This window comes from Corapipo altera, unplaced genomic scaffold (genome assembly GCF_003945725.1).
Source record: "Corapipo altera isolate COAL_440 unplaced genomic scaffold, ASM394572v1 1, whole genome shotgun sequence".
Classification (NCBI taxonomy): domain Eukaryota; kingdom Metazoa; phylum Chordata; class Aves; order Passeriformes; family Pipridae; genus Corapipo; species Corapipo altera.
In genome coordinates this window covers 3,285,984-3,304,640 of record NW_020884873.1, presented here as the reverse complement: position 1 = coordinate 3,304,640, position 18,657 = coordinate 3,285,984, and the positions used below count along the sequence as shown (strand labels likewise).

At 40.5% G+C, this 18,657-nt stretch overlaps 1 protein-coding gene across 5 annotated transcripts in view; it reads left to right on the top strand.

Moving 5' to 3' along the window:
• Window positions 1–120: 120 nt before the first annotated feature.
• Window positions 121–18,657, top strand: part of RECQL (RecQ like helicase) — a 20,258-nt gene continuing 1,721 nt past the window's right edge. The window contains exons 1-16 of one of the 5 annotated variants that reach the window (XR_003530416.1): window positions 121–135; window positions 876–931; window positions 2,575–2,644; window positions 4,128–4,325; window positions 6,240–6,419; window positions 7,335–7,441; window positions 8,534–8,732; window positions 10,095–10,261; window positions 10,797–10,878; window positions 11,908–12,056; window positions 12,143–12,260; window positions 12,888–13,026; window positions 13,683–13,774; window positions 15,867–16,086; window positions 17,135–17,264; window positions 17,473–17,716. Coding sequence is in view for 1 of the 5 variants with exons in the window: in XM_027660187.1 (XP_027515988.1) it covers window positions 2,629–2,644; window positions 4,128–4,325; window positions 6,240–6,419; window positions 7,335–7,441; window positions 8,534–8,732; window positions 10,095–10,261; window positions 10,797–10,878; window positions 11,908–12,056; window positions 12,143–12,260; window positions 12,888–13,026; window positions 13,683–13,774; window positions 15,867–16,086; window positions 17,135–17,264; window positions 17,473–17,661 (1,986 nt within the window). In the remaining 4 variants the exon portion in view is untranslated. Of the gene's footprint in view, window positions 400–875; window positions 932–2,571; window positions 2,645–4,127; window positions 4,326–6,239; window positions 6,420–7,334; window positions 7,442–8,533; window positions 8,733–10,094; window positions 10,262–10,796; window positions 10,879–11,907; window positions 12,057–12,142; window positions 12,261–12,887; window positions 13,027–13,682; window positions 13,775–15,866; window positions 16,087–17,134; window positions 17,265–17,472; window positions 17,820–18,657 lie in introns of those variants that run through there. The other 4 variants (XR_003530417.1, XR_003530414.1, XR_003530415.1 and 1 more) reach the window with 4 other exon arrangements.

The window sequence follows — 18,657 nt, the reverse complement described above, 5'->3', positions numbered from 1 at the left end:
GTGAGACGCGCCCGCCCATTGGGCAGGGTCGCCGCCAATCAGCGGCCGCCTTGCATCGCCGCGCGGACGCGGCGCCACGCGGTGATTGGCCGAGGGGCGGTGGCGGCGGAAGGGGCGGGGCCTGGGGCGGCTCAGGTGGGACCGGGATAGAGGACCGGGATAAGGGACTGGGATACGGGAGCGTGTCCCCGCACTAACTCGTGGGTTGAGCGGCGTCGGCCCGGGCTAGGACTAAACCCGACGTGCCTGAGGAAGCGGCAGCGAGGTGCGGAGGGTCCTGCTCCGCCTGCCCGGCCCTGGCAGCCTCTGTCCCTTCCTCCATCCTTCGCTCTCTCCTTCCCTCCATCCGTCTTACTCCACCCTGCGCCCGATGAGCGAGTGCTTCTCTGCTTCTCCCTGGTATCCTCCCTCCCTCCCTCTCTCCGTTCATCATTCCCTCCATCCATCCCGCTCTCCCCTGCCCCTCACCTGCCGAGCAGGTGCTTCCCTGCCTCCCCCGGCAGCCTCCCTCCCTCCATCCCTGCCTTCCTTCCTTTCTCCCGCCCCGCCAACAGGTGCTCCCCTGCCCGGCCGTGCCGGCCCCGTGCCCGCGGCTGATGTTCGGGATGGGAAAGGCTGAGACGGCCCGTGTGGTTATTCAGGCATTGGAATGTATTCCCGGGGGAGGCGATGGAGTCGCCATCCCTGGATGTGGCGCTGGGCGATGCGGTTTAGGGGTTACAGTGGTGGACGGTTGGACTGGGTGGTCTTAAAGGTCTCTTCCAACCTTCATGATTCCATGATTCTGCCAATATCCCTGTATTTCCACCTCCCTGCTGTCGCTTTGGCTCTTTTGTGCCCTCCTCTTAGTAGTTTCTTCTTGTTTTTCTTTTAAGGTGCCCTCCCAGATATCCGTATGGGGGATTTTGTACCCGGCTGAACTCCTGCTGAGGTGACACATCCTGCTTGTGTAATTTCAGGGTTCTGGGTGTGATAACCCTCTGTTACCATCACTTCTCAGGGTTGGGGCAGGAGGGGTTTGGTGTGGAGACTGGATGAAGGAGGGGTAACAAAGTTTCCAGTGCTGGGATGTTGTTTTCTGTCAGTGCAGGGTGGGAGGTGATGCTGGTGACTTACCTGTCTGCCTCAGGCCACTGTGTGTCTGCTCAGAGGCCTCTTCCCTGCTCATGGGCTCTTTAGAAATGGGATGAATTCACAGGAGCTGAGCTGTTTTTACAGTGGGGTAAATCTGCCAGATGGGCAAGATACTCCCACTTGCTTTTCCTCCACTGTGGTGTATAAGCTCTGAGTTCAACTTAAGTTTTATGACCTCATATTAAATTTTCAGGGTGAGTCAGTTGGCACTTAGGGGTCTTTGTTGGCAGTGGCGGTACAGAATTCTAAGATATGCTGAGCTACTGCTTTTAGAGACAGGCACTAAATCAAAGACTTGTGGAGCTTTAGCAGCACAAAGGGAAACTTCCATAGTTTCATTCCCTTCCCACTGCTTGGATAAGAAAATGGCTCTTGTTTCCTGGGCTCTCAGCCCAGTGATGCTTGTGAGGTTCATGTTTACTGGGGGCAATAGCAGTAGTGTAATGCATTTTACAGTGTGTCTGTGCCACTCCTACTGATTTTTCTGGATGTCCCTGCTTGCTCTGTACTTTGGGGACACTGATGTTTCCATATATCTTTGTGCAAGTGACAGGTGGTATAAAGACAGAACTGTGTAGCTCAAATTTGGTGTGTGACCTGGACACTGCTGAGTTATACAACAGTCAACTTCATTCTGAAGTGGGAACTTTTAACTTACTTTTAATCATAACCTCTTCTGGCAAAGCCAGTGTTTTGTTCACGTGTTATCTTTAATCTGTATTTTCTCCCCGTTTATAGGACTGCAGTAAAATATTTGTTATGGTAGAATCAGCTGATAGTGAGGATCTGCTGAATTTGTTCCCTTTCACCTCCCCTTGGCTTCCATATATATAACAGTTCAGAATTCAATAACAGAGAGAACATCAAATTTCTTAAGTTTGATATTGTTACCATATGGTATGACAAAGAATGTTGTTCAAAAAATGAGCCAATAAATAGAATTTGAAGTTAATTTCACTGATGATCTAATACAAACTAATCCCCCTTCTCTGAACCAAACTACCTTTCTCCATCCTCCTAGCAGATTCTCTAGGTGTTATGGTGGCTGCTTCTTTAAGGGGATCAGTATAATTTGTTCAGGCTTTTCTGTGAAATAGTATTTGAAGAGACAAATAAAAAGATGGGTCAAAGGTATGTGAGTGGCTGGTCTGTGTCTGACTCTCAGAAAATTTATGGCTTGGATACTTATCACTTGGATTCATTTAGAAGGCTGTCAAGCTGTTTTCTTGGGAATTGGTTGTGAGTTTGTCCCTTTTGCAGAAGGGAAAAAGCAGTTGTCATCTAATGGGGCTTGTTTATGTAAGGAGATTAAATGAACCAGTACTTAAACTGTTAATACCGATGTTAATGAAGAAAATCTTGCAGTAAACTTGTTCTAAGTTTAGAAAGTTTGCTTACAAAATACAGCATTGTATTGATTTTTATTTTCTTCTTAGTTAGCAGCTGCTTGGTTAAATAAGGTCTCCCAAGGATAACATTTGTTAATCTCCAAAGATGACAGCTGTTGCAGGTAATCCACACTTAGTACTCAATATGTTCATTTTGCTTTCTTTTAGCTAACAGACACTGTCTCCTGAGTTTGTGGGGTCTATCCTATTATACTTCAAATTTGAGGGAAAAATTTCTTTTACTGGATAACTTTTATTTCTTAAATAAAAACTAAAACAAAATGCCCCATCCCTGGAAACATTCAAGGCCAGGTTGGATGGAGCTCTGAACAACCTGGTCTAGTGGGGGGTGTCCCTGCCCATGGCTAGGGGTTGGAATGAGATAGTCTTTAAGGTACTTTCCAAACCAAACCATACTATGATGACAATCAAGCTTGTCAAAGAAGTTACTTGGTTTTCAATATTCTGAAAACCTGCTTCATATTTTAAGATACTTTTAACTCCTGCTGAGGTAACAGTGGGCATTTAGGAAGACAAATGTCCCACAAATGTCCCTATTTTGTGCCATTTGAAATGAGGATATCTTTTTCCATATCATACATTTTTGCTTCCACAAGCACGTTATCATATCTCCTATGGTTGGATCAAAATCTCTTATTTTGGGGGTTGTTGGGGGAGGAAGTAATTTCTTCTTATGATTTTCTGACCTGGTTCTGAAATAGTGATACATGCTTGGCATTCAGGGGTGTGTGTTAGCTATTCTTTTAAACCCTGAGGACTGGATTCTAGAATGCAATCTGTAATTCACACAGATGCGTAATAGGATGTAAAGAGGCAAATTCACTTATGTAACCCAAGACTTTAGGGAGTATTTACTCACTTTTTTCAGATGTGAAGGGTGACTTGTCTTCAAAAAAGTGTTTTTTCTCCATATCCAAACCTTGTTGTTCAGTAGATCCTCTTGTCCTGCATAGGAGGGAGATCTTGATGTGTGAAATGTAGCTTTTTGAAACGTCCCTATTTCCACACCCAGAAGACTTTAACTTGCTGAGGTTAATGCTGCTTCTCACATGTAAATGCTTTCTATTAACAATGTTCTCATGTTGTTGCTCACCTTGGGATTGGCCTCATCCTTGTCTTCATTGGAACTCTTGCAGCTTTAATATCAGGCTGCAGTGTGCTTTCCACTGCTTGACATGCAGCTGCAGGAAAGAAAATAATTCCAGGTGTTTCTCTGGAGAGGCACTGCTTTTGAGAAACTGGATTTTTATTTTTTTTCTCTATTAGTCAACACAGGCAATAATAGTGTTGCATATCTCTCATACAGTGTATCAGAGATGATAACTCACAGTACACCTGTGTATATAAGACCTACTAATAGAAGAAATAAGTTTTAAAGCCTTGACAGGTATTTTTACATGGCATGTACACTGTTAGATGTTATCATCTTCTCAGTGCCCCTGTCAGGCTGTCTGTTTCTCCAGATGCTTTTTATTTATGTTTAGGTTGGGATTGTTCTCAACCAACAAATTAAATGCAATTTAAAACTGGGATTAGCACGTTACTGAAACCTCTGCTGTGCCTTCACCTTGCTTTTCCCTGCAGTGCTAGAGGAGGTGCTGGTTTCCATTGAGAATGAGCTGCAAGCAGTGGAGATGCAGATACAGGAGCTTGTGGATAAACAGCAGGAACTCATTCAAAAGAAGATGAGAGTGAAGAATCTGATAAAACAGTCCTCAGGAGACTTGGAGGCAGGTGGAAGTAAAGACACTGAAACCTCAGCCGAGGCATGGAACAAAAAAGGTTTGCAGAGTCAAATTCAAATATTTTAACAGAGAGGTAAACTAATTCAGTAGGGGAAAGTGCATTCATAGAGAGTTTTGTTTGGATAATTATATTGTCCTATTTAATTTTCATCAGCTGGGTGACCTGCTATCCTACATGGGGTAATGTTTGTACTCATTGGACATTTCTAAATACTAATCTGAGTTCTGGGCAGAATTACTACAAGAATGGCTTGTCACAACTACTTCTATTCTGTCCTTGTTGCAAAGTCACAACTTGATTTGATTTGCTCTAAGAATCCTAGAGTAAATTTTTATTGCAATGCCTGTGTACTTAAATTATATTGCAGGGCTAAGAGTTGGACTCAATTCTTGTGGGTCCCTTCCAATTCAGAATATTCTGTGATTCTGTGGTATCACAATACTTACATCCCCACTTTGTGCTCTAAAAATAATTGCTCTGGATCGTCTCAAGATTTGAGAAAAACAGTTTTGCACTCTGAGTTCTTTCCTGCTTGAGTGGGTAGAACATTGGTGGTGTTTGACATGGGTTATGCAGCTTCACTGTTGTTCCAAATTAATGCAAATTAGGTGGATGCTGACTGCCAAATTAATGTAGAATACATTAGTATGGTGGAGTTAGTGCAAGAGGCAAGTGCCCCATGGTGGTCTGAGGGCTGCTGTCCTTTTAGAAGTGCTGTATTTTCAAGTTCAACATTAAACGACGTCTTGGATAGTTGGTGGGTCTTGACCACGTTATGCCTTGCCAAATTTGACTCAGATATTTTAATTATTTTTCCCCTCCTTTTTTACTTCAGTTGCAATTTGGAAATGTCTGTATCTGTTGTATGTATTTGCTTTTTTTGCTTTTTTTTAAAATGAAATTATTTTGTAGTTTAATCCATATTTATCTATATTTGAGATAACTGCTATGCATATGTAAGAATACTGATACTTTATAATTGCAAATTGATGCTATTGAACAAATTATTTGTTTTGGGTGGCTCTGTGCCTAATTCTCTCCTCTTGTGCTTTGAAAACCAACATCTTTGCAATCCCATGCTGTGTGCATGTTGAATAAGAGCAGTAGCTAAATTTAGTCCCAGTATAAAGCTCATGGAAGTCAGTAGGAAGCTTTTCTTGGGTATAGAGGGCCTGGGATCTTGGCTGTGCTCTTTGTAAACTTCTTTGTAATGTCCCAGAGTTTAATTCTTGTATTGCATGTGGTGTAACCTGGGGTTCCCACAGCTTTTCTGCATTTTAATTTTAATGGTATGAAAATAGTTCATACCACTGCATCTGAAATTTAAGTTTTTACAATATTATCTCTTTGAATAATGCAGTCTTTAGCTCTTTATTGAAGAAAATACATTGGAGTGATTATTTTGGGGAAGATTAAACTTCCCCCCCCACCTTTTTAATAAATGCTTATTATTGATGGAATATATGGAAAAAAAATGCATCCCTCCTTCATTATACTATTTGTAATTGCTGCATTTGTATGATGGAAGCATTTGGACAACTGTTGCAGGGCTCAGGGTCTGGTTTGATTTATTTGCAGGGTGGGCTTCTCATTTCCAGTTAATTTTGGACTAATGAGTTAACGTGGTCGTTAGGACTTTGAAGTTCTTCATCTGCTTGTGATTTTTTTTGCATTAGTTCACATTTATGTGCAACGAGAGCTTTGATCTGGGGGTGGACTGAGTTTACATTTTATAGAGTTTCCAAAAGTCCACCCTAGAAACTGGTTCAAATGGACTCAGGCTGTGTGTGGCTTTTTCTGTGCCATTATTGAATCTTTAAACACTTTCCTAGCACTTAAAGTTGTGTTGCTTCCTGATTTAATTATTGAATTTGTAAATTACCCTTCCTTCTTCTATTTCATCTTGTTTATGAAACATGTTTATTGTTGTGGTTTTTTTCCCTTTAACAGATTTTCCATGGTTTGAGAAGATAAAAACTGCACTGCAGGGCAAATTTAAACTCCAGAAGTTTAGGTCACTGCAACTTGAAACAGTAAATGCTGCAATGGCAGGAAAGGATATATTTCTTGTAATGCCTACAGGTGGTGGCAAGAGCCTTTGCTACCAGTTACCAGCTGTCTGCTCTGATGGTATGTAAGGAAAAAAAAAAGGACATACATAAAGAAATGCATTTATTTTCTCTCTTTTATAGGTATTTGGAAAATGACCACCATGTTGGTGTCTGATATCACAGTATGGGGGGAAAAAAGAGCAACTACATGAGATAGATTTGCTAGAAATATTTGCTTTACTCTCTTTATTTTCTCTGAAGGAGCAATAGCTGCTTTAAATTATTTAAATCTAAATCATATCTCCAAGGCACGTATTTTATCAAGATTCTACTCAATATGTTTTATTATTAAACACTGAAAGAACTTTTAAAAAGTTTGTCACTATTTTTCCTTCTTTCCTTTTTAGTTCAGTACATAGACTGTAAATTATTAAAGTATGGATATCTATTATTTGTCTCTTCCACTCTGAAGCTTGAGCTTCAGATTATTTGGGATATTAATTTTTAAAAATAAATATCCAGTTCTAGTTTTTAAGCTTTTTTTGTGTTTTTTTTTGGTTGGTTTGGTTTTGGTTGTTTGTTGTTTTTTTTTACATAACCCATCCAATTGCATGGAACTGTATTTCTTTACAAAGACCAAATTTACCATTACCTACCACTGCTTAGTTCTGTGGTAAATTTACCTCATGACTCAGATATCCAACTTGGCTTTGTTTTGTATATTGATTTTTATACTCTGTTTGTTGCAGCTCAGTTGTTGGTGGTCTAGATCCTAAGAGGAGGTGCATGTGATGGACATTTAATAAGAATTATCCCAGTGTGACCTGGCACTCACTTGTCAGCTATTTTGGAGGGGAATCTGCTGCTGTGTGTGAAGCTTAAGCTTACATTTGGCAGTTTCTTGAGAGCAGGGCTGATGCATTAGTAAAAAGTATTAGAGGAGATATTTGTGACATGTGAAGTGTTCAGCTGGCACAATGATTGATTGTTACAGGTTTCACACTCGTGATATGTCCTTTGATATCTCTTATGGAAGATCAGCTCATGGTTTTGGAACAGCTTGGTATTTCTGCAGCTTTATTAAATGCCTCAAGCAGCAAGGTATGTTTAACTGCCAAGTTTTCATGGTTTTTGTGCTGTGTGTGCTGGTGTCTCACCTCTGTGTTACTTGTGAATATTGAATGGATGACACAGATTTACCAGCTAATGCTGTTCTGTCAACAGTATCTTGCCAGCAAGGTGCTGTGATATGGGTAACGTGAGTGAGCATCTTGTGTTCTTGTTTTAATGACATCAACAAACATGTACACCAACAGCTTCCATGGAATAAATAGGTTTCTTGGGGCTGTTTAGAGGATGTGAAGTACCTTTGGTTGACGTGTGTTGTAAATTTTTACTCGGTTTCTAGACTTGGAGTAGGTGATTTTTGTCCACTAGTAACATGATGAGCGCTGCAGGCTTTGACATAACTATTTATCTCTCTTTAGGATGGAAAGCTGTTCGATCCAGAGGCCAAAAAGCAACTTATTTCCCAGTCTGTTATTAGTCAATTGCTTTTCAAAGTGAAATATATTTTCCTGACTACCAGGAGGCTGGGATCATTAACTTTGCACGTGACACTGGATTTGCTAAGTCAGTGGCTTGATGCAATATGCAAACTTGAAGCCTACTTTGAGGCAAAGCACTTTGAAAACTCAGTAATAAAGACCATGGTTGTGTGCAAGAAATTATTTTACACTTGTAGTACCACTGGCATATTTGGTACATTATCATGGCAGGGGGGTTGGAACCAGGTGATCTTTCAGGTCCCTTCCAACCCAGGCCACTCTATCATTCTGTGATGATCATGCTTCCACTGTATGATCAGATAATGGCACAGAATTATCCCAACTGCCAAGTGTTACAGTTTACTGGGAAAATACTGATACCACATGGTGAAGCAAAGACAAATATTCAATACTCTGCCTTTTCAAAGTTCCATCGTAGATTTTCCAAGTATTAAAATGAACATTTTATATATAATGATCTTCTCCAGAGGCTTATAGTAGTGGTAAATACCGTGTAACAGTTTGTCAGTCTCTGTTAATTACCCCTTCTGAGTTGCTAATCACCTCATAAGAGGCTTAGCACTAAGCAACTTGAGCGTGCTGTCCCAGTTTGTTACCCGCTGATGTCTCCTTTTGTTTTGAACAGGAACACGTGAAGTGGGTCCACAGCGAAATGCTAAACAGGAATTCACAACTGAAGCTCATATATGTGACCCCAGAGAAGATTGCAAAGAGCAAGATGTTCATGTCCAAGCTGGAGAAGGCTTACCAGGCCGGGCGTCTGGCTCGTGTTGCTGTGGATGAGGTCCATTGCTGTAGTCAGTGGGGCCATGATTTCAGGCCTGGTATGCTCCTCAGTCTGCAGGGTTATTCAGGCATCAACAAATAATGAGTTGGGCCTGAAATAAAGCTGCTTTCTTCATGTGTTGAGTAAATTCCTTATCACTAGGACCTCTGTTGGCTCAAGGAATTTAATTCACAAATGACTGTATCCTTGCCCAGGAGCTAAGTGTGTGCAAATAGGGATGATTTCAACTTAGATTTTTCTGTCAGTGTTCTGAAAAACTCCTTATTCATTTCACTTTAATTGGAGCTTCATAAAATCAACGTTTTTGGCTGCTGTCTCTAATATGGACAATACAGTTATCTACTGCTACATGAAAAAGTATCATTCTGTGCACTGCTCCCTGGCACTTTGGGTGACAGAGTTAGAGCACTTTGTAAATACATGAGATATATTTTAACCACCTCTAAAGCAATTGGAAACAAATGCCCTTGACTTGCAGGGGAAGAAAGTGTGCTTCAGTCTCTTCCCTGTCTTGGCAGCTGTAGAATATTGTTATTGGTTACTGTTTCTTTGCCTTTGAAAGAAAACCTGATTTGAAGCAATATGGACTGTAAAATCAACCTTTGCAGTTTTGCTAAACGGTGTTGTCAGAGCTAAGAGCCATGACAGGCAATGTGCCATTTGGATATGCACCTCTGGCTGCATTTCTGTTTTAAGGCAGCAAATAATTGTCAGTATTCAGCCTTTAAAATCTTTCCTTATTACAGTTTGGTCTATGTATCCAAATTCCACATTGCTTATTTATTAGCAAAGCTCTGTTTACTCAAAAGCTGTTTGGCAAAATAACCCAAATGCTGGTTACTGTGATGCCACTCACATTTTCCTGACTTGAAGAACTTTTATTTCCAGATATCTTGCCTTCTGAATTGTCTGATAATTGCAACCTTCCAGTACCTGAAGGGAACCTACAAGATAGATGGAGAGAGACTATTTACAGAACATGTAGTGACAGGACAAGGGGGAATGGCTTCAAACTGACAGAGAGTAGGTTTAGACTAGATATTAGGAAGAAATTCTTTACTGTGAGGGTGGTGAGGCACTGGAACAGGTTGCCCAGAGAAGCTGTGGCTGCCCCATCCCTGGAAGTGTTTAAGTCCAGGTTGGATGGGGCTCTGAGCAACCTGGTCTAGTGGAAGGTGCCTTGCCCATGGCAGGGGGGTTGGAACTAGATACTTTTTCATGTTCCTTCCAACCTAAACCATTCTGTGATTCTGTAAAATTGAATTAGAAGACGTCTACTTTGGTAACTGCAGTATTATCCCACTGGATGCTATCTACATAAATACATTTTTTAAAATTTGGATTTGTGGAGAGAAATCTCTTCATTTCCACATTTGTTTTTTTCTTTTTTCTTGCTTAGACTACAAGTCTCTTGGTATCTTGAAAAGACAGTTTCCCAATACTCCCTTGATTGGACTGACAGCAACAGCTACAAATCATGTTTTAAAGGATGCTCAGAAAATTTTGCATGTTCAGAAGTGCATTACCTTTACTGCCTCTTTCAACCGGCCCAACCTGTACTATGAGGTAGGTCTTTGTTCAGCTGCACTGCTGTCGTGTTGCCTCCTGCAAGGTACAGCTGATGAGTTTTAGAGTACATTTTTTTTAGACTAGATTTTAATAATCAACAGCTTTTTAGTGAATGATGGTGTTATTTGATTGCTTCATGTTGCTGAACCTGCTGTCCTCTGCTGAGGGACTTGGGCTGCTCTGTCTGTGTGAGCAAGGCTTAGCAGACAGCAGTGTGTACAGGAGAGAGGCAGGCAGCAGGCTCAAACTGCTGCAACCTGCTGGAAAATATGTCCCCTGATGGCAAAAGTTGTTGTGTCATGCTGTATTTTCAGTTTGGCCACAGGTTCATTTATTTTTCTTGATGATGAGGAAAACTTACGGATTTGTTTTTCTATGGACTTTTGAGTTGTAGTCTGAGTGTACACAAAAAGAATTTTTGTTAAATGGTGGAATATTTTTGTTTGTCATACTGTAAGAAATAGAATAACAGGATTGTTTAACACAATGTGTGCCCACTTGAACTCTGATGTGTGTGTATTTTACTTCTGAGGTTCGGCATAAGCCTTCAAATAATGAAGATTTCATTGAGGACATAGTTAAAACCATTAATGGAAGATACAAAGGACTGTCAGGTAAAAAATGTCAAAAAAAGTGCACATATTATTTTTCATAATCTTGAACATTACAGATGTTGGGATGTTTTCAACTGATCCTGAAATGTGTAAAGAAATAAATTCTACCTTCACATTACATTAAAGATCCAGCATTAGAATAAATGAAATTTTGTAAGATCCATACCTTGAACAGTTTCTCTCCTCATTTATTGGTGTTTAAATCTCTTTACTGCCTACTTGTATCTTCTGAAGTATTGAAATAGAATGTTGATGTATACAGAACAATGTTCACATAGATAGGAATAACAGGAATTTTTTAGATCATAAAAGCAATCGTACATGTGTAATTTAATATCTGTGTCAGGAGACTTAGTATCTTGGATGCTTCTTTTTCATATTTGATTATAAGATTCATCTATTATTTAGTGCCCCCAGTGGGTGTTATAGGTTGATTTGTGTTGAAAGCAGAACTGTGTAAATTGGACTTGGTGTAATCAGTGAATTATGTATTGCAAATTCAGAGGAGGGACATCTTGCAAAGGCAACAGAACCTGGTTTTCTGGAGCAGCAGTTTATCCCTGTCTCTGCTGTGAGCTCTGTGGATGTGATGAGCAGCTTCCAAGGAGCTGTGCCAAGATGATCACAAGATCATCATGGCCTTGTGTGTAATCCCTGACTTAGCCTAGACTGACTAATGACAAAAAGCAGATTTATCTGAAACCTCAGGTGAGATGCCATAGATGTCATGAGGAACAGCACCTCTTTACATAAGCTTTCATAAGCATTGTCCTCCATTAACATTACTGGAACACTTCCATGATTATGTGGATTGACAACCATATTTCTTCTTTATCCTACAAGTCCAAGCTGATAATTGAGGTTTCCTTCATGGATACAAATACTGCAGACTGAATAGGCACAAAGACTGTATAATCCTTTTTATGCATTATTTTTCAGTTAATAAAACTCTCACAATTGTTTTTAACTATTGGGGATTGTTTGGCTTTTTCAAGGCATGACAATGATGGATCTTTCACTTTTGTGCAGGAATTGTTTACTGTTTTTCTCAGAAGGATTCTGAGCAGGTTACTGTGAGTTTGCAGAAACTGGGAATCAAGGCAGGGACTTACCATGCAAACATGGATGCTAAATATAAAACCAAAGTTCATAAAGGATGGGCAGCAAATCAAATCCAGGTTAAGTAGATACTTTTCTTGGACTTATGTCTCATTCAAACAAATTGTGTTGATACCCTGATGGTTTCTTAATCTCTTTTTTTCAGGTTGTAGTGGCAACTGTTGCTTTTGGCATGGGAATTGATAAACCTGATGTGAGGTTTGTAATTCATCATTCTATGAGCAAATCCATGGAGAACTACTACCAAGAGAGTGGACGTGCAGGTGGGAAATGGCTCTTGCAAGGCCACCATTTACATCCATTAAACCAGTAAAATTGTACTTCAATTTTTCAGCCATTTGTGCAAAGTCTCTTGTCTCTGAGACAGGTTTCAAAGTGTATAATGACACTCTGCCTCTGTAAAGAGGCTTTAAAGCAAATATAAGCTGCATTCATGATCTCAGGCCTCGGTTACAGTATAACCAGGAGTAACTGGGTACCCAGCCTTTCACTCAGCACTTTTTAATTACTTGATTTTTATGACAATCAATGGCTTACCAGAATGGATGTATGATTTTTTAGTTATTTTCCTATGTCTAGAAACTGGGATGTGTGATTTGCTCCAATTGTCTCTAGATGATGTCTAGTCATCATATGAATTTCAGTGGCCACAAGAATACAAGTAGGATGGGGAGTATGGAGCAGAGAATTTTAAGGATTGGTCAGTGTATAGCAGAAATAAATAGCTGTTATGGCTAAAAAAATGTTTTGTGGTGTTCTGTTTTTTTTGATCTTCTGCATCGTTGCTTTTTCAAAAGCAGAGTTGAATCTACATGGGAGAAAGCTTTTCAGGGACCTTGAGGGGCAATTGGTTGAGATTTTAATTTTGTGTTCATTTTAATGCATTGCAGGTAGAGATGACCAAAAAGCTGACTGCATTTTGTATTATGGTTTTGGAGATATATTCAGGATCAGCTCAATGGTAGTGATGGAAAATGTCGGGCAAGAGAAGCTCTATGATATGGTATCTTACTGCCAAAATATGAACAAGTAAGTTACTGTGGTGGCTTGGTTGCTTAGTCTTTAAATAGTCTATTTTTGTTAGGTTCTTTAGAGGGCATTTGAAAAAAAAAGGCAAAACAAAACCAAAGCCCAACCCATCACCAAACAAAACCACTCACAAGAACAAACTTGCCAGCTTCAGGATAAAATTTTGGAAGAAGTGAAATACCTGTCAACCAACACTGTTTGGATTTCAAATCCCATCCAGAGGAAAAACTGGAATGCTTTGGTTTTTACTGTAATGTACCAATGTTTAATGGCCGTATAGGAATCCACATGTGCTTAATGCTTTATCTACTGCACTGAGCTATTGGGAATACTTCATGGAAAACACTTGTATCCATGTTGTGGGCTTTGTTAGCCTCAATCTAAGAATGAGTTCATATTCTTAGGATTTTTCATTCTATTGAAATTGCAGATTATACTTTTCTGCTTTAACCAAACTGTTCTACATCAGTGTTAGCTCATTATTCCTGTTGGCATAACTGACAGGGAATACTGTGTTGCACTATTTGTTTTCTGATTTTTTCCTGAGATAATTCTTCATGCCAGTCTTGAGATATGAGCTGTCCCAAGGGCCCCTCTTGTTGCTATTTTCATGGTATATAACCCTTGGGTTCCACAGTCCCTCTCTGCTCTCCCAGGTGTCGCCGGGTGCTCATAGCCCATCACTTTGATGAGGTGTGGGATTCTGCAAACTGCAGCAGAATGTGTGATAACTGCTGCAGAGAGAATGGTGAGTAAAAGACAGAGAACGTGGGAAAAGATGGCTTAAAGAAATATATCTAGTTTAGAAAAACTATAAGCAAATTTTGTGAACTGTGCTCATAATACCCCCTGTTTTCGAGGCGCAAATTTCGTTATGTGTTTCAGCTCTTGGTGTTGCCAAGTTCAGGGTGTTTAGCAGGATACTTCCTGGTGTGGTTTTCTGACAAACACTTTGGTATCCTTCAGTCTCACCTGTTCCCCTGTTCCCAAAAAGTAAGCTGGGGCAAAGGGAAGATTGGCTTACCTGTTTAAAAAGGATTCTGGTAGGAGTCAGGTTTTGTTTTAGGGTTGGGGTGTAAAAGGTTTATTTGAGGAGGAGCCCCTTGCTTTCTGCATGCCAAACTATTCATATTTAGGCTCTGAGAAGGTACAGTTTGCACATCCTCTCACTATTTCCCTGGTAAAATCCCTGAGGATTTCAATGCCACGTGCTCAGAATTGTACCTGTGTCAGGACTGTGCATGACAGGTGTGCAGAACAGCAGAGCACACTAACTCAGGGCTTTGCTCTGTGTTAGCCCTAACAGCACAATGTGTGTCCAGCCTGTGCTCTTTGAAAAAAAGCTGGGATCATAAGAGTGAAAGCACAGAGGGAGGTTGGAAGATAAGCTGAAACAAGATCAGCTGCATGATAAGAGGATGGTTTCATTAGAACGTGGTTCTGGGACATCAGTTCTTTTGCTGTTTTGGCCACAAACATCCTGAGGTTGTTAGGGAGCTCATTCTTGCTTTAATTGTCATTTTTGGTACTTGTCAGAAAGCTGAAAGTCTCAAAAGATGCACAAAACATCTCTTGCTGCATTTATAAAGTGAGCACTGTGGTTTAGGCATAGGAAAGCCCATAAGAAGCTAGAAACTGAAAGTAGTGCCAAGAGAAAATTGGTCTTGGGCATCTCTAACTGGACACACAAAACCACCTTATAATTCTTTAAGGACCAGGTTTATATTTGTAATATGAGGAGATGGTATTTTGCACATATCACATACCTGTTGCAAAAAGGATTTGGATAATATAAGTGATGAACACTTGAAAAAACTTAGGAACAACTCTGTACTCAAAGCTATTCTCATAACTAGACTTAATTTCCATCTAAATGTTTTGAGATGTAAAGTAGACAAAAATTTAACTTTTTTTTTTCTTTATACAGTTAATTATATAATAAAACTGTTCTGCAAAATCATGCAAGTGACAATGTCTTGTTATCTTCTAGTTAGAAATGGGGTTTATTTGAAATTTATACTGTGATCAGAGGTTGGGAGGAGTACGGAACTGGCTTGTACCTAAGGCTTACAGGAGCCAGGTGGTGAAATATAGTTGAAATATATCCTGTTTACTGCTGGTTCACCCCCAGGGCCTTTTGATACATAAGCAAGGTCTGAGGAAACCTTGCAGCAGTACTCGTTTTTCAGTACTTAATTCTTAGTATTGGAGGAGGCAGTTGGGGTAATTCTGTGCCATAATCTGATCATGCACAAGAAGGGTGATCATTATGTGTTGATGCTTAGAATAATTATTGGTGAAGCTTATTTTTATAATGTAATTAATACCTTTTTTTCTGTCTCATTTGGTCCATAAGTGTCTTGAGAGAATAAATGTCTCACTTATATTCTTCACTGCCTCTGTGCTCTCTGATCTTATCATAATAAACACTGTGGGTGAGGAAAAGGGATCCAGCTGTAGAGTAACATAGTAGCCACCTTGCAGGTTCTGTGCTTCCTAAATGCTTCTTTGAAATAATCTGTGTGGTTTGTAACATTAAATACAAGTAGAAATGTTTGCCAGATTGGAGTTTCAATAATGAAGTAGAAAGACAGATGTGAGTACAAATATATCCTAATGGTCAGAGGGGAAAGTTACAGCTTTATTTGTTAAGTTACAGTTTTAAAACAAAAAAAAACCAAGCCAAAACATTGCTATTATGCAGCAGACACGTATTTATCTATCTCTAAATATATAAAAGTATATACATGCATATATACTACTATCTATAGTTATTTAGATAGTATCTAAATAAGTATAGATAACTTGCTATTTAAATATTCTTTCACTTTTATCTGCAGCATGTGAGAAGATGGATGTAACAGGATACTGCAGGGATCTAATCAAGATACTTGAGCAAGCTGAAAGCATGAGTGAGAAACTCACCCCACTGAAACTAATTGATGCATGGTCTGGGAAAGGTGTGTCCAAGTTCAGGGTGGCTGAAGTTACTCCACCAAAGCACCCCCGAGAGGAACTGGAGAGAATTATTGCCCATCTACTGCTGCAGCAGTATCTGAAGTAAGATGACTAGTTTTGTTTTGTTTGTTTTGAATTTTTTAAACATCTAGTAGTCATTTTTTCTTTATTCTTTCGTTACTTCTGTATAGCATTAATGGATACATTCCACAGTCTTGTTTTTAGCCTTTGTTTCAGGTGCACTTAATGTATTTTTAAAATTTCACACATATTGCTATATTTCCACTTCAAAAATTGGAGGAACATTTGCAGTGCTGCATCTTGGGCAATTTTAAAAAGCTGTGGTCTTCTATATTCAGGTTAAACCTTTAAATCTGCAGCAGACTTCATTTTGGACAAGTCTGCTGTTTATATAGATCTCGTTCACCTTCCATGGATAAGGAAAGCAAAAGGGGTTGCCCACATAAAGTCTAAGTCAGGACAGGCTGGCAAATGTGGAAAGTGGTACCCAGAAATGTTAATTAAGCATAGTGAAAATAACAGTCCTGTCAGTGTTTTGTCTTCTCTACAAGTTCCAAGAATATGTACAAATCAAATATTTAATCCTTTTATTTTATTGTTGTCTTAATTCTTTTTTGCATCTGTTTGTACAGCTGACTTTTTTTATACTATTAAGAGAGTCAGAAGATGACTTACTACATCTTTTTTTCCTCATTTTCCTCCATGTCTTCCAAGAGGTATCTGAGTGTGTGTGTAAAGGTCCACAAACTGAATTATGTTAAGTGTTGACCAGACTGGCTCCAAGTTAACTGACTGTCCACTTGAATAAATAAAGCCAGAACCAAGCTGGTATTTGGAACATTCAACAGAAGGGTTCATGTGCCCCTTTTGTCATGGAAAGGGTTGTCAAGATTGAACATGGGATGCCCAGGGAAGTGATGGAGTCACCATTGCTGGAAGTGTTCACAGGATGTGTGGATGTGGCACTTAAGGATGTGGTTTAGTGGTGGTGCTGGGCTGATGGTTGGACTTGATGATCTTAGAGGTCTTTTCCAACCTTTTAATGATTCTGTGATTTTTTCCCCCTGCATGGTCAAGCCTGTATTTGTCTCCAGCCTTCCCTTGTAACACTGAATTAAAATTCATGCAGGGAAGACTTCAGCTTCACGGCATTCGCTACAATATCCTACCTGAAGGTGGGACCCAAAGCCCATCTGCTGAGAAACGAGGCTCACGTCATCACTATAGAGGGGATAACAAACAGGAAGAGTGTTCACAAGGTATTTATATCTCTACTGATTTGCTATGTAGATATCTGCTCCATTATAGCTTATTTCAATAGTTTGGTATCTGCTCAAAGTATTTTTGTAGCAATGCAATCAACAGGATTTAAAACAGACTGCATAAGAATTTTCTCTGTTGTGTGGGAACGTGGAAAAAGAAGGAAAACAATGTTAGAATTCTAACAGAATTGTTTATAACTTACAGGTCAAATCATCTCAACCTTCGAATTCAAAAGGAAGCAGCAAAAATGCTCAGACTGTTTCAAAGGCTGTCCAGGATTCAGGGGGGAAGAAGTTACAGGAGCACAAGCGGCCTGGCTCTGGGTCAAACTTAAAAGCAAAGAAGCCAAAGCTGGAGGCAGGTGGAGTTGACCAACCAGTGGTTATTGACTGAGTTTCACAGACTACATTTAGGATCTAATCCCATTTACTTCTCCATGGACAATGCAGTAAGTTCAGTTTGTGCTTTAGTAATTTTTTTTGCATTTTTTTTAAATAAAAACCAAACAGGGAAACAAGTATCGAAAAAAAATTCCAGCAGGGAAGGGAAAAATATTTCATAGAATCATAGAATTAGCTGGGTTGGAAGGGACCTCTGAGATCATGAAGTCCAACCCTTGATCCACCACCGCCATGGTTAGTGCCATGGTCTAGTAAGTGCCACATTCAGTCTCATCTGAAAAACCTCCAGGGATGGAGAATCCACCACTTCCCTGGGCAGCCCATTCCAATGCCTGATTACCCCTTCTGTAAAGAATTTCTTTCTAATGTCTAACCTAAACCTCCCCTGGCACAGCTTAAGGCCATGCCCTCTTGTCTTACTGATAGTTGCCTGGGAGAAGAGACCAACCCCCACCTGGCTACAACCTCCTTTCACATAGCTGTAGAGGGTGATGAGGTCCCCCCTGAGCCTTCTCCTGGCTGAACAGCCCCAGCTCCCTCAGCCTCTCCTCATAGGACTTGTGCTCCAGTCCCTTCCCCAGCCTTGTTGCTCTTCTCTGGACCTGCTCCAGCACCTCAATATCCTTCCTGAACTGAGGGGCCCAGAACTGGACACAGCACTCCATATGAGGCCTCACCAGTGCTGAGTACAGGGGAAGAATCACTTCCTTGGACCTGCTGGCCACACTGTTCCTGATCCAGGCCAGGATGCCATTGGCCTTCTTGGCCCCCTGGGCACACTGCTGGCTCATGTTCAGCTTCCTGTCAATCCAAACTCCCACGTCCCTTTCCGCCTGCCTGTTCTCCAGCCACTCTGTGCCCAGCCTGTAGGGCTGCAGGGGGTTGTTGTGACCAAGGTGGAGGATGCAGCACTTGGCCTCGTTGAACCTCATCCTGCTGGAGTCAGCCCAACTCTCTAACCTATCCAGGTCCCTCTGCAGAGCCCTCC